Below are 16,458 nucleotides of genomic sequence, written 5' to 3'. Positions count from 1 at the left end.
CAAGGGCGTAGGTTTGCCCACCAACTTTTAAATGACCTTATTTACATTTTATAATGACTTCAGTTATATAGGTGATTTAGATTGTCTTCCCATATGTTGTAATGGTAGAATTGCGCCTACCATTATGAAGTGAATTATTTTCATTATGTTCAGACTTACATTTACACCTTTTAACATGCTGAATCTGCCCCCCCACACACACACACAATCATAGCCCAAACAGAAATACTACATGTCAACAACATACCGCCTCCTCCGCCCCCTTTATCAGAAGTTTTTGGTTTTCAGTCAGCAGCAGTAGCCACTGTACGTAATGTAAAAAGATGTCAATGTTGTGAAAGTGGGGAACACGCCAAAAATTTGGCTACTGAAAGTCTGACCTGCATCAGAGTTAGCATAGCATTAAACTGTGTGAATTTGCTTACCTGCAAAACTCGAGTATGAAGCCGCTTAGAGAAGTGTCCTCCTGTCTGTTTTCTACTGTTAACAATTAAAATATGAGAAATGTAGTGAACTGAGGTTTACCCATTTCTCCCCAATTTTCATTTTTATTTACGTGGTCTTAAAGGCGCCAAATCAGCTTTCAGTTTTTGTTCAGTTTGTCTGTGCTTGTGGACAAAAACAGTAGCGTTTTACCTGAAGGAAGGCTCCATTTCATTTTCTTTTTTTTAATTTTTGTTATTCCCTGACTAAGAAGTTTTTTCAGATATGTTTATTTATTTAGACTGACAGTGTTGAGTGGTCTTAAGACAAATGTTTATTTTTTGCAATGCTGGATAGTTACGAGATTATTTACAAGTTTGTATTTATTGTGTATGTTAATATACCATTGGTTATGTTCAAATATTAAAATCTAAATTTGCTAACAAAATCCAGACATTCATTCTGGAAGTTTTCAAAATGTTTCTTTAGTACTTTTTGAAAACAAAGGTTTAAATCGAATGGTGTATCGCCTGAACCAATACACATGAAAGTTAGTATAAGTCAATACAGATTTATTTTGCATTGATGATTTAGCCTATCCATTACTTAAATTTATATTCATGAGAAATGTAGCCCTGACCCCCGACGCCCAATCTGTTTGGTCTTATTAATGTACCATCCCCAGCAAAAAGTGTACGTGCAGGTTATGCTGTTACATCGTCCCTACTAATGTTAAGACTAAACCTACGCCCTTGTTTGAGACCCAAAGTGGAAAAATGAGGAGGGGAAGAGGATACATTTCAACTCATTAGACGCCATTGACGGCGATAGATGTCAAATCCAAAATTAGGGCTATATTTTTTGACATTCTAAAAAAAAGGACCTTGTTTAAAAAAATAATAAAATAAAAATTAACGACAGTACTGTACACTTCAATCAAAGAGTGAACCAGTGGTAAGATTTTAAAAAAAAATAAAAGACTACATATTTTTGGTTTGGTTTGTCATTGAGTGTTTATTGCCTGCCATTGACAACAATAAAAGTCATTTAAACCATTGCAACTTTAGGAATGCTCATATTTTAGCACAATTAATTAGAGGTGTGATAAAATATCGAAATGGTGATACATCATGATACTTTGTATCCCAAAAGGTTATCGATATACTCCTGCCAAGAATCGATATATCGTTTTTATTTAGATTGGGAGGGGCGAATGACCATACTGAGCATTCGCAGCCAGTTTTTCTGTTTTTTGTAGCATTTACTGTTCACTTTGTTTTAGTGCATTTACAGGTCGCTTCCTGTTGAATTTGAGGGGCAGTTTACATGGCGACTCTGCGACACGGAGACGCAATGACTGTGTTGCGGAGTTGCCTCGCGTGCATATGGTGTCGGCGAAGATGAAAAATTGTGAATCCTGCCTCCAAAGTGGAAAAATTCGATTGCAGGGGATCGAGGGGGGGCTATCCCTGCATGCATATCAAAGGCTCCCGCGGCGCGACACCGCGCCAATAACGTCAGCACTCGTACACGTCACATTGGGAGTGCGCAGCGCTGCTACTAAACATTAAAAACAGCAAATATGGCGGAATGTCGGCTTTAATTTACTGTTTTAATAATATTTTTGAATGAAATATGTTGAATGTTTCCATTTTTGTGCCTTTTTCAACAAAAGAAAAATGCCATTGCTTCGAGTGCGCGGGCATATTTTTTTCCGGGCTGAGGAACATTGGTGGGGTCAAAGTGCATCATTCGCTGTCGCCTTGTAAATCTGCACTGCCCCCTAGGGCCTGGCATGAATACTACATTGTTTTCTTGCGGAATTGCAACATTGTTCGAATGGAGACGGGCCCATATAAATGCAAACATGAAATTTTCGTCTTCTCGGAGAGTCACCATGTAAACGGCCCCTGAGTCGCTGCCTATTTGTTCCCATGTCAATTCCTGTTCCGTAATCAAAAATCAACCATAAGTGACCCATAAATGTACCAAAATCACCCGGATGTTACCTGTAAATACACTAAAATGAACATTGTGTTGATTTTGGGGCCTTTGCAGGTCACTTCCTATTAAATTTGAGTCACTGCCAGTTCGTTCCTGGGTTATTTCCTGTTCCATAACCCAAAATCAAATCAACAGGTAGTGACTGATAATGAACAGCAAATTATGTTAAATGCCCCAAAAATAAAATCCTGGGTTGCCATTGTCCACCATAGATGCCTGATGGCTTGTTTTTCTGTTTATTAGTTGTATTGTAGAATAATTTCCTGACCGATGTATCGATAAATGTATCGCCATATCGTGAGATCATTATCTTGAGCCTTGTATTGCAAATTGTATCGTATCGTGAGCTACCCAGAGGTTCCCACCCCTACCAACAATGGCGCTAGACTTCCAATATATTTTCACTGATTTGCCCCTCCCAATCAAAATAAATTGGACGTCTCGTGCTGTCAATGAGTTAAAAGTGTTCTAGATCCAATTCTGTTGAATTTTCAATCAAACCTACTTAAAACGTACTGTCTATAAGTTGCGTGTCATTTCAGAACAACGTTCGACCAAGAAACCGATGAACTCAACAATTAGTGATATCTACTATAAAAAGCTGTGAACAAAGGGCATCTGTAGAGCACATTTTTATTACAAAAATTTGAATGTAAATGTCTAAAGTTTAAAATAGGAAAACAGTTGGATAGTACAGTACTTAAGTCTGCAGCAGAAATTTCTGAACATGAGGATTTTTTTTCTTTGATTCAACAAGAGGAAGTCACATGAAAGCCATCCTTTTTAACAGATTTTTATGTACAGCATTTATTGTATTTTTTAAAAAAAAAATTTCAAAACCACATGACCTAGTTTTAGTAAACAATCAAGCCAAGCACCCAATAATCTCAGAGCGGTCACATGAAACACGTTTTGTGTATACATTTATATGTCCTTGTAGGATTTAAAGGCTTGTCTCTAATCCCTCATTGCTTCCTGCCACCACAAAAATGACAAATCACAATAATCACACTGATGGTCCTGGTGTTAAGGAGATATGAAGGTCTTTCAGAACTTAAAAAAAAAAAAATCAGTAAATAACATTGCAGAAAAGCATGTTTGTGAGTGAAATTTAGCTTCTATGAGTTTTCATCGGATATCCTACACTAAACACATTACCCACAGATAACAATTTGATCAAGTTGTTACATGATTAAGCACATATTAGGGTCGACGCAGCCAAACATGATTAAAGTAGTCAATCGTAAAGAAATGTTGGTGACTCACACCCAGTCTAAATCAAATGAGACCCCCCCCCAAAAAAAAGTTTGTCTGACTGTTGACCATTAAAATGATAATATTAATCTTACTTGACCTAGTGTCTCAATAATTAATGATTAGGGAACTGCAATCCAATCTTAGATGGTACAAACTAAAAAGGCAAAATCATGGATCCTTTCGTTAATAAATATAGTTGTACTAAACCTGTTGCTTGAAAAGTCGTTCTTCTGTGCGACACGTCCGCGTGTTGTCACCTTCGTCCATTTCAAGTCTCTTCATGCTTGAGTAGAACTCAATCAAGTTCTTTTGTTGCACATGTCCTTTTGACTTTCCTGATGATCACCCATATCCCCTCTTGCTCCTTTTAATTGTTCCACCATGATAGCAGTCCTAGTCCCGGCTCAGAAATGGTACCCTAAGACAAGAAACTGAATTATTCAGGAAGACTGGCTGTGAATGAGTTTCTTTCAGTGCCACTGTCGCCACTAGATGTCTAACCATTTTGACTGGAATGAACGTTTGATCGTTCATTCATTCGCCCCTCTGGCGACGTCTTGCGCCACCAATTGCAGCCACTGAGTTAAATTATAATTTGTGCATGAGTTCTAAATATTTCAACCAAGGGCGTAGGTTTGCATAGGGACGGTAGGGACATAACACTACCAACTTTTTAGGATTCTCAAAATGTCCCCACCAACTTTTAAGCAACCTTATTTGCATTATATTATGAGTTCTGTTATATAGGTGATTTATATTGTCTTCCCGTATGTTGTAAGGATAGAAGTGACCCAACCATTATTAAGTGAATTATTTTAATTGTGTTCAGACATACATTTATCCCTTTTCACTTGCTGAATGGGACAGTCCATTTTTCCCCACAAACACACATTTGATGGGCTGAGAACTTGCCCCCCCATCACACACATGCACTCACAGCCCCGACAGAAATACAACATGTCGACAACATTCCCCCTCCTCCGCCCTCTTTCGGCCAGCAGCAGCCACTGTAGCCATCTTTTTTTTTCCCCCTTTTCTTTTTTTGGGATGAGTTTGGCTGTGCTTGTGGACAAAAGCAGTAGTGTTTTACCTAAAGGAAGACTCAATTTTTGTTATTTCCTGACTAAGACATTTTTTTAGTCATATTTAGACAGACAATGTTGATTGGCAAATGTTTATTTTTTTGTATTTCTGGATAGTTTAGAGATTATTAAAAAGTAATTTATGTTCAAATATTGCTATTTAAATTCGCAAATAAATTCCAGACATTTATTCTGGTAGTTTTCAAAATGTTTTAGTAGTTTTTGAACACAAAGATTTGAATCGAACGGCGAATCACCTAACCCAATACATATGAAAGTAAGTATAAGTCAGTACATATATATTTTGCAATGATCATTTAGCCTGTCAATTAATAAGGTTCATATCACCCAATCTATTTGGTCTTATTAATGTCCCATCCCCAACAAAAAGTGTTCATGCAGGTTATGCTGTTATATGGTCCGTATCAATGTTGAGACTAAACCTACGCCCTTGATTTCAACATTCACTCACTGCTCACAGCATTAGGTAAAGAAATTCAATTAAAATTTTTCTTTACAGACATTATAATTCCTCTCTTTGACGGTAAGCAACTATGAATTACGCTCCAGATTATAGTCTGAAGTAGTGCAAAACAATGGCACAGTGATACAAATATTGACAGTTCTTCAGCTATAAAGCATCTTACTATCAGAGTATATGGCGCATCTTTCTTATCGCCAGTATCCTGCGCAGGTGGGGGCGCCGATGACTGCCCAGGTTGGGCAGGTGCTGTCGCGTCAATCATCGGGCCCGTTGGCGACGTATCCAAAAATATCTCATCGGACACTCGAAAACGGATCTCCTCTCCCTGGTCCATGTAGAGGTCGTGCGCGCCCTCATCTGTCACGTACTCCCAGAGCCAAACTTGCTCGGCTTCATCGCTTCAGCTTAGCTAAGGAAGGCTCAATCTGAAACTGAATGTACTTCTTGTAAAACTGCTCATCAGACATATCATGTAAGGGTGTAGCGGTTCACACTAGAGATAGACCGGCTGGGCTGATTATTGGCAATGATATTTAGAAATTTGACGTATATCGGTATCGGCCTTTTTTAAATCCGACCTGCCGACATGAAAAAAATTCGGCTCAGATGCAGCCGCGCCTCTCTCTCCTGCCTGCTGTCTCCTGCATTAGTATTCACCCCGTCCTCAGTTTGGTTAAATGGTAAATGGAGTTACACTTGTATTGCGCCTTTCCACCTTTTTAAGGCCCTCAAAGCGCTTCACAAATGTCCTCATCATAGACTTCATAATGTATTGACATAACACATTCCCCATTCACTGCCTTCCCAAAGGGGGCCGTCCAACACTCCACTGCATTTATTAGCAGTCAATCACATGCAGCAATCTAATGCCGGATTTAGGTTGAAAAAGTACGAAAGCTGTACTGCATATAAAAAGGAAGAATTGTCTCAGGAGTGATTTGTTCGAGGATTTAAGGTCATTATTATATTTTTTGTACCATGCATGCATTTTGAAACGTTGTGAAAAAAATCAATGAGAAATTAGCCGCTAGAGCATTGGCAATATTTACGTAAAATAAATGCTACATGCACGTTTTTTTGCTTTTAACCAAGAATCGAGACTCTTTTATGTCCATATCTATAAATAATTCAGGGATTTAAGCATTCATTTGCATTAATTTTCAACAGAAAAAGCCTTCTTTATAAACGGCAGCCGACAATTTCCTTACTGACTAGCCACAGTTTGCAATATTTACGTAAAATAAATGCTACCTGCACGTTTTTTTTTTTTTTTGCTTTTAACCAAGAACATAGACTGTTTTACATCCATATCTAAAAGAATTCAGGGATTTAAGCATTTATTCACAAGCATTTTCAACAGAAAAAGCTCTTTGTTTACATATGGTGGCCGCTAATTTCTTTACTGACTAGCTTCATAGTTCGCAATATTTACGTAAAATAAATGTTATCTGCACGGTTCTTTTGCTTTTAACCAAGAATCAACACTGTTTTACGTCCATATCTATAAAGAATTCGGGGGTTTAAGCATTTATTCACAAGAATTTTCAATGGAAAAAGCTCTTTGTTGCCACTCTGTCAGCTTTGACAGAGATAGGCCCCCTATGAATCGGCCACGCGCTCAGTGTCCTGTTAATACAATATGGAGTCTATGGCCTCATCTACCTACTGGAGAGGCAGCACCAGAAGCAACGTGGGGTTTAGCATCTTGCTGAAGGATACGTCGACGAAGTCATCAGAGCAGTTAATGGAACCCACAACCCCTGGGTTGGCGAACGACTATCATAGAACCACGCGACGCCCTATTAATATCTATTTGTGTAATTCAATAAACATGCTTTAGGCATTTCAATGAAGTTCAGTGTTTGCATTATCGAATTTTTTTACGCCAATTTTTACACTTTCACTGCAAATGAATATCTGCTCCAAAAATCGGTTATTGGCCCCTCTAACTACTGATAATCTGCATCTGTCCTGAAAGACCCACATCGGTCGATCTCTAGTTCACACAAGTCATGGTTCGGTCCGTACCACGGTACAAGGATAACGGTTCGGTACAATAGGAAACTTTCTTTTAAATGATAGCATTTGAAAGTTTGCTCAACTGGCTAAAACGAAAAAAACAGCTCTTATTAAAGTGCTAAATAAATAGAAGAAAACAGCAAACTTTTAATTTGTGTTTTCATTGTTTTAACATTCTTAAATTCACAATTTATGAGCAAAAATAGACAACACACCCTTTTTGTAGGGTTCGACTGAGGTAACAGTTAAGTACTGTACGATTGGATTGTTGCCTGTCCATGCCTGAAAAGCAAATAAATAAATAATAAAGTCAGGTAGCACTCTCCAGCTGGCAACCTTGGCAAATTTTTTACTACCATTACTATTACAGATTAGGGCTGCAGCTATCGAATATTTTAGTAATCGAGTAATCGACTGAAAATTCTATCGATTAATCGAGTAATCGGATAAAACAAATATATTTTTAGGTGAAGAGCAATTATAGATATACATGAGAAAACAAGACATTTTATCATTTTCAGTCAATCAATGTCTTTATTTTTTATGTGTATTGTTGAAAACAGCCAACAATTGCATCTCAGATGTAACTAGAATTAAAAAAAAAAAGACTAATTCACTATATATATATATATATATATATATATATATATATATATACACACACACACCTAAAAATGCCTTTACGCTTGATAACACACATCGCTTAAAAGTTACGATTTTTTCCCACGTTTTTCAATTGAATTTTTATTTGTGTCAAGCCATTTTTAAGTTCTAGTAAAGTTTTAAGTTAGTCTAAACTGTAAGTCCTGATAGGATTTTGAATTTTTGCAGTGTTCAAAATAAATGTATGATACAGGCTGTATTGGAGCACATTAGGGACTAGTGCTACTTGGTGTTTTATCCAGCAATGACTACTGAGCTAAAATTGATAGTTAGCATTATTGAGTTTTTATTTGACACCCTCATCACTCCACAACGCTATGTTATGTTAAAGCCTGTATGTAAGACACGTTAGCCACGCATCGAAAGTGGTCTTAATTAATAGAAACCTAGCCCTCCGCAGGGCTAACGTTACGTGAGCTAGTAGTGACAGTAACGTTAATCTTATATATTAGCGCTTAGCGCTCTTTGTTAGCGCTTAGCGCTCTACTGCTTTAAGATGGCGGCTGTTTGCTAACGCTGCCCAGACGCGGCCTAGTCTGTCATTTTGCATCTAGTTCAACATACATGTGATCTCTATGAGACTCATCAGAGCTAACTGCAACTAACGTAGCATGTGCAGGCTAGTATTTTGCAACGTCGGAGTCGTTTGTAGCGGCTGTCTGCTGCAGTAAGTTTTTTTTTTTTTTTGCTTCTTCCTCTACGCACGTGACATCAGCGCGTTGTCCCCCATTAAAAGTAGTCCGAGCAAAACGTGATGCTTAGAGCTGTCAAAATAAACGAATACTCGAGGTGAATAAAATTACTCGGATCAGTTTTTAAACTCGAGTTACTCGAGTTGCTCGAGTATTCGTTTCAGCTCTATTACAGATACTACTATTTTTAATGTTGAATTACACACAGTTAACTATAAACCATTACCAGTGAACATGCACTCCCACATAAAATATATTTTTATATTGGCTAAAGTAAAATAAAAAGTGAATCGTTCCAAAGCTTAAAAAGCATCTCTTAAAAGAGTGCAAAAATAAATACTTACTCATGTGTCATGACTTCAGCTTAGGACTAGAGCAAAATCAACATTTACTGATTTAAAAGTATAAAATAAATACACCTCAAAAAGTGTTAATAATAGGCGCATCATCTCTACCACACCCTGGGGTAAAGAAGGATTAACTCCGACATGGATTTTTTTTCACTCAAACGTATTCGGCAACCGACACCTTGAACCAAACCATGAAGCCCATACCGTGACGGTACTGTTACACTCTTAATATGTTATGTTATATTTGAGAGGATACAATTTAGTGGGTTGCTGAAGAGACTCTGGTGGGATAAGAATGTCATCAAAGAAGCCCATGGTCACTGCAAAATGGAGACATCAGTTCGGGACGCGCTTACCAGGAATATTGAAATAAATTCTAACAAATTAAAAAGTGAACTTACCGTGAACGCCTTCCTGACTACAGTACTTGATCTTTCCGACCAGTATTTCCTCCAGAAACGGGTGGAAAACAACATACCTGAAATGCACTGAGAGAAAAAAGGGGATCATGGTCAGGTCGTCTAGTGCTGCATTCAGACCGGACGCGTTTTGTCGCGCGACATCACGTCGCTCGCCCTACGTCTGCCGCAAATGCTGTTTTGTGTTCACACTGAACTTTACGTCGCCAAAGGAAGTCTGTGAACCCCAAACTTACAGTTTACGTTATCGTAAATATAAGTAAAATAACGACTTTAATAATTTTACTTTTTTCTTGTAATATTAATTCCATCTCCTAAAATTACACCAAAAGTACTTTTGGGTTCATAAAAACCTTATGTTGGCAAAAGTCTCAGCCCCTGAAAACTACCGGTTAATTTTATGTAAAAAATAAGCAACAAAACGACTTTAATCTCATTATTTTACAATTTTAATAAGGGATGTACCGAAAGAAAAATTCTTGGCGGAAACCGAAAATTGAATACTGGAAACACTTGGCCGAAAACCGAAAAGTTAAAAATTAGTTCGTTCGAATAATCGGATTAGGAACATTTAATTTGTTGCATACAAATTTAGGAGTTGTAAAAAAAGGCTTGCCAAGTTAGCACTTTCAAAATAGCATTAAATACGAATACATAATAAAATTCCTAAGTGTTTTTTTTTCCCAAACAAAGCTCAATTGCACTTTCATTTCATAAGAGCAATAAATGCATTTAATTAAAATACCTCAGCTTAGCCTCAAACAGTATAAAAAAATTTATTAATGAGGAACAAAGTACAACAAAAGAACAATTGGCTAACTGGCGTAGCAAAAGTCCGCTAGCTTAAATGCTATAAAATGCCAACTTTTTTTTTTTTTTTACAAAGCTCTTCGCAAATTATTCATACAAATAATCCACCAAAAAACTGCTAAATATACCTCTAAACTAAATTACGAATGCATAAACAATCATATTAGCTCAAACAAAGACTTGCAACTTTATGTTAACGGGGAGCAGCTGGATCCAGCCATGTTAGATGAGTTATCATGAATATTCACTATTGCAACTTGAGGGCAGTAGGGGTGTGACAAAATATCGAAGTGGTGATATATGGTGATACTTTGTATCCCAAAAGGTTATTGATATGCTCCTGTCAAGAATCGAAATATCGTTTTTAAAAGGTGTCAATGTTAAAAAAAGGACCATCAAGTTGCTACCAAAATCTTGCACTATACTAGTGTCTCAGTTAACTCTAAGGCTGCCATTGACGGTGCTCGACGCCCAATCCATTTAGACTGAGAACGTTCGTTCATTCAAAACCTGTCATTTGGTCATTTGGGGCATTTACAGGACACTTGCTGTTCGTTTTAGGGCATTTACTGGTCATTTCCTGTTGAGTTTGAGTCACTGCCTATTCATTTGGGTGATTCCCAGGTCACCTCCTGTTCTGTAAGCCAAAATAAACAGGAAGTGACCTATAAAATACCCCCAAATCAACAGGAAGTAACTGAAAATCAACATGTAAATGACCTTAAATGGCCCAAAATGACCTCATTGCCACATTGGCTGCCACTGACGGCCATAGACGTCCAATCCATTTGAACTGGGAGGGTGGCAGCGAATGAACATTCGTTCATTCGCTGCCATCCCTCCCACTTCAAACGGATTGAACGTCTAATAGTGATAAACTCATTCCAAATCACAGCAGACACTTGTTTTTCTGTTTATTAGTTTTTTGTAGATAATCCTAGACCAATGTACCAATGTATCGATAATCGTTGTATCGCCATATCGTCAGATCATCGTTATCGTGAGCTTTGTATCGCAAATCGTATCGTATCGTGAGGTACCAACAGGTTCCCACTCCTAGAGGGCCATTCAAATCAATAAACCTAATTGTAAACACTTTGAAAACAAACCATTACAACGCCACAAAATCAACGAATCCTCAAAGCAGCAAATTTTGATTCGAAGTTTTTTTCTAATCGAATTACTCGAGTTAATCGATTAATCGTTGCAGCACTAAACTGAAGTCACGTGAATAGGAAAATATATTTAATTGGCTGCTCTCTCGTCATCGCTGAAATCTGTCACGGAAAGTTCAACTCAGCCATCTTCTCTGCGGCGCAAAATATGAATGCGAAACATCTGGTCGAATCACATTGTGCCTGACGCGTATCGCCCGTCACGAGGCTGTCTGTCGCACTTTAACGTGCGATTACATTGAATTGTATGGGAACCCATCGCACAACGAGGAAAAAACGCGTCCAATCTGAACGCAGCAAAAGGGAATTTGTAACTCAAAAGTATGATCAGTAAAAAAATTTTTCCTACCGAAAAGAAAAAAAACTAGATTTGTTATAACATTGCAAGTGCAAATCACAGTCATGTAACTGAACAGTGCTTTTACAATTACGGCATGTTTTGGTTGATCTTTAAAGGCGCTCAAAAGTTAAAGTGCAAATAAGATGCATGATTTAATTCATTTTAGGATCAAAGTAGTCACAAGGAAATAAATAGAGGACAACATGAAACATAATCATCATACCTTTTGTGTGTGATGCACCATCTCCCGGGAAAATGTATGAATCCTCCAGTTTCGTGATGTCATACAGGCATATGCAGAGACCGACATTGTAGACCACCTGAGAGAACAAGAGCGCAACCCAAAAGGATTTAACCCTTTCATGCACAAATTAGGACTTTTTTCACCCTTACAGGGAACACATTTAATTCAATGGCTGTCATTGACTGCACTAGACGTCCGGTAAATTTTGACTGGGAGTGGCGAATGAACGAACGCCCCTCCTCGTCAAAATGTCATCTAGCGTCGTCAATGGCACTGAAAGAGGAGCATTAATAGCCAGTCCTCCCACAGGGTCTCTGCAAAGTTCAACAAGCCAAATAGAAGACTTTTTAAGACCATAATGAATAAAATTTGAGACCATTTTCACATCGATACGAGCATGAAGGAAAGTTGGATGCCCGGACGTATTTACAAAGTATATGAACTTATTCCCAGCTCTTTCACATTGTGATACGAATGAGCACTAAACTACTACTAGTAGTAGTAGTAGTAGTAGTAAAGCAGTAAAGTAATGTGAATAGATTTTTAAAGCCTTTTAAAATTGTATTTAAGACCTTTTATGATATTTTAGGATAAGTTTAGACATTTTAAGGCCTTAAATTCAAATTATTTGATTTAACACCTTTATAGACTTTTTACGACCGTGTGGATACCGCCATTAATGGAATGCAATGAATGGGGGGAAAAAATCTAGTAAAGTGTATTTCTGTTTGTATTCATTTTGATTTCATTAGATGAAACAAAAAAAAAAAAAAATTTTACTTTTTTTTTTTTTTTAATGCCGTTTCTTTGGCACGCCGCGCAGCCCAAACCATTTGACCGACCGTTACCGTTCGAATATCAAAACGATGGGAATTTTCGCGCGACACGGTGTTTAGCGAATGCCCTGACAAAATTCTCCCTTCGCCCGTAACTGTGGGTTTTCTGGGCCAAAAAAATTTTTTTAAATCAGACTGTATCTAGTCCTAAAATTTTTGACCAAATTGCATAATTTACACATCAAAAATTCCAGGACGGTAAGGGGCATAAAAGCTGTTCACAGAATTTGCCAAAAGCCTACGCTTCCCCCAAAATTCGCCAAAAACTGTCCGATTCATTTCGAATGTGATGCCATTGACAGTCATGTACGTGCAAATTTCCAATATATTTTCAATGGCAGGAAAACCAAGGTCCTTGTGATTTTTTACCATTTACCATGACAGCCCATTGACTGGCGCCCAAGTAAGTTGATGCCATTGACAGTCATGCCAATCCATGCCATTGATGGCCATGAACGTCCAAATTTCCCATTCATTTTTAATGGCAGAAAAACGTGTGTGGTTGTGAAATTTTACCCCAAAAAATTATCATTACAGCCCTTTGACACTCAGTTGGCGCCCAAGTAAGTTGATGATACTGACAGCCATGCAACAGGACGTGTCCCCCGAATGTCCCCAAAGCATCAGGAAGTGACCTGATAGCAAGAGGATGTGTCCACCAAATGTCCCCAAATCAACAGGAAGTGCCCTGATATCAAGAATACGTGTCCCCCAAATTTCCCTAAATCAACAGGAAGTGACCTGATAAACAGGACGTGTCACCCTAATCACCTGATAAACAGGACGTGTCTTCGAAATGTCCCCAAATCAACAGGAAGTGACCTTATATCAACAGGAAGTGTCCCCGAAATGTCCCCAAATCAACAGAAAGTGAACTTATAACAGGAAGTGTCCCCGAAATGTCCCCAAATCAACAGAAAGTGACCTTATAGGTCTGTATCTACCACAGCAAAGCCCAACCGTAATTTCTCCAGAAATTAGATTCTTGTTAATAACTTTTTTATTGTAAAATTTATACATTAATATACTTTTTTTTTTTTAAACTTTAGATTTTTTTTTTTCGAAATGGATCAAATAGCTAATATTTTTTATTACTAAAAATAGTGGCCCAATAACGGGTTAAAGGTCTTAAGTGTCAAATTTTTCATAGCCGTCCACTGTAGTGATTGTCCCTGAAAGGGTTAAATAGTGGCCAGTAGGCGACATTGTGTAATTTGTCAAAGCCTTCCGCCTCATCGGACGTCTAATATCCCAACACTTAGACGTTAACTTACCTTATTGGCCAGTTTTTTATTGAGTTCCTCAGACACAGCTTCGTTCAGCTGTCTTTGAAAGCTCCACGGAGGGATCCTGACCGTGTCTACCATCTCCACCAACACAAACATGGTGCAAACACGTGCCGCAACCCAATGTAAAAATAGTCGCGTGCGAGCTACATATGAATTGAGTAGCGTTTTGTTTTTTCATCCATCGAAGACATCTAATATAAGTATCCCAAAACAAACTCCAAACTGTCGTTAGTGACAGCGTGATGCGAAACGCGGTACTGGTACGTGAGTTTTACGACAGTTCTGGTCGGCTTACGACATGTCGTCAGAAAATTTAAAGGTACAGTGATGGGTTTTTTTTAATGTTTGACAGCTGTCGCAACCCACGACAGCGGCTCGTCGCGGCTAGTACAGCATCCTAATCAATGCCGTTGACTGACAGATTGGCTGAACGCCGGTCAGGGCTACATTTCTCACAAATATGAACCTAATTAATTGATAGGCTAAATGATCAATGCAAAATAAATCTGTATTTACTTATACTAACTTTCACACTGCAAATGTGTAACGTCTTAATCTGATTTTTCTTAAATCTAGTCGAATAATTTTCTTCATCAGGCTTCTTCAGGCTAGTTAACAGATTAATGCTTCAGATTATTCCACTTACTTTAAGCAAATATTACTGTGTGTTCTTATTAAGACCATACATCTAAAAATTGGTCATTTTTCAACTAAATCTAGAAAAAAAATGCTGTCAAATATTTTGAATTAAGAACATTTCTGACAAACGGTTTTATTAAATATACAAACCTTTTGCTTAAAATAAGTCTGCTAAGCTTATTTTCAGCCTGCTATTTTTCTTATTTCAAGAAATCGGAGTAAAATTTACTTGAAGCACAGGCAGATAATTTCACTTATTTCTAATAGATTTACACTGAAAACAAGTTGTATTTCTTTTCTTCCAGTTTTACGGAAGAGGGGTTTTTGCGGTGCATATGTACACTGAAAAAAATAACTGGTAGATTTACTTGGTCAAATCATTGTAACAATTTGCACTTCTATTAAGTAAATTTTACTGCTTGTGAACTGAACTTAATATTGCAAGCAGTAAATTTCAATTAAGTAAATCTACCAGTTATTTTTTTCGGTGGATTGAAAAAAAGTAAGTGCAAATTGCTACAATGATTTTATCAAGTAAATTTACCAGTTATTCTTTTCAGTGTATTGGTTCAGGTAATATACCGTCCGGTTCAAACCTTTGTTTTCAAACACTACTTAAGACACATTTTGAAAATTAGAGAATAAATGTCTGGGTTTTATTAGCAAATTTAAAATGCAAAATTTGAACACAAATCATATTAATATACACAAAAAATACAAACTTCTTAATCATCTCTTTACTATCCAGAATGGGGGAAAAAATTACCTTAAGACCACTCAAATTTGTCTAAATAAATTAAATCTCACAAACACTTCTTACTGAATGAATAACAAAAATAAATAAAAATCGGAGCCTTCCTTCAGGTATAACACTACTGCTTTTGTCCACCAGCACAGCCGAACCCAACAAAAAATGAAATCTCCTGCTTTAGAGCCACATAAATAAAAATGAGAACTAGGGGAAAAGGGCGTAAACCTTGGTTCACTACATTTCTTACAGTTTCATTAACGTTAACAGTAGAAAACATACAGGAGAATGTTTCTCTCTAAGCAGCTTCCTCCTCGAGTTTGAGAAATTCACACAGATTAACGTTATGCTAACTCTGGTGCAGGTCAGACTTTTAGAAGCAAAATTAGTAGTTTGCTTCCCACCTTCACAACATTGACGACTTTTTACATGACTTACAGTGGCTGCTGCTGGTGGAAAAAAACTTCTTCGCAGGCAGCGGAGGAGGCGGCATATTGTATTTTGGGGGGGTCAAGTCATCAGCCAATCATACGAGTATTTGAAAGGGAAAAATGGACTGGCACATTCAGCAAGTGAAAAAGGGTCAATGTAAATCTCAACATAATGAAAACAATTCACTTAATAATGGTAGGGTCTGTTCTATTCATACAACATACGGGAAGACAATCTTCACGAAAGGTTGCTTAAAAGTTGGTGGTGACAATTTGACCATCCTGAAAAGTTGGTAGTGTTATGTCCCTACCGTCCCTATGCATACCTACACCCTTGACAGAAGGTGAGCGTTAATAAAACACATATTTCGTAATTGTCCTAAAACATTCATTTTCATAACGGTTGCAAAACTGTTGCATACTGGTATATTTTTTGGGTTACATTTCACAACTGGTTTGATATTGGTGCAATGGCCTTTACTTTTTCTAATTTACATCCAAAATGTGGCAATATCCAGTCCAATACACCATTACAAGACACACAATTAGAAAA

The 16,458-nt window shown here is 37.5% G+C and overlaps 1 protein-coding gene across 1 annotated transcript; it reads right to left on the bottom strand.

Annotated features, from left to right (window-relative positions):
- Window positions 1-1,426: 1,426 nt before the first annotated feature.
- polr3h (polymerase (RNA) III (DNA directed) polypeptide H) lies at window positions 1,427-14,616 on the bottom strand. Its single transcript, XM_057817992.1, has 6 exons — window positions 14,073-14,616; window positions 11,942-12,038; window positions 9,376-9,462; window positions 9,231-9,294; window positions 5,414-5,648; window positions 1,427-4,102 (listed from the first exon to the last, which is right to left on the bottom strand). The coding sequence occupies exons 1-6, from the start codon at window positions 14,181-14,183 to the stop codon at window positions 4,052-4,054; spliced, it is 645 nt and encodes a 214-aa protein (XP_057673975.1). The 5' UTR covers window positions 14,184-14,616; the 3' UTR covers window positions 1,427-4,051.
- Between the last annotated feature and the right edge of the window lie 1,842 nt (window positions 14,617-16,458).

Source organism: Corythoichthys intestinalis, chromosome 16 (assembly GCF_030265065.1).
Source record: "Corythoichthys intestinalis isolate RoL2023-P3 chromosome 16, ASM3026506v1, whole genome shotgun sequence".
Lineage (NCBI taxonomy): Eukaryota > Metazoa > Chordata > Actinopteri > Syngnathiformes > Syngnathidae > Corythoichthys > Corythoichthys intestinalis.
Note: the sequence above shows the minus strand (reverse complement) of the source record. Positions and strands in the feature narration are given on the sequence as shown.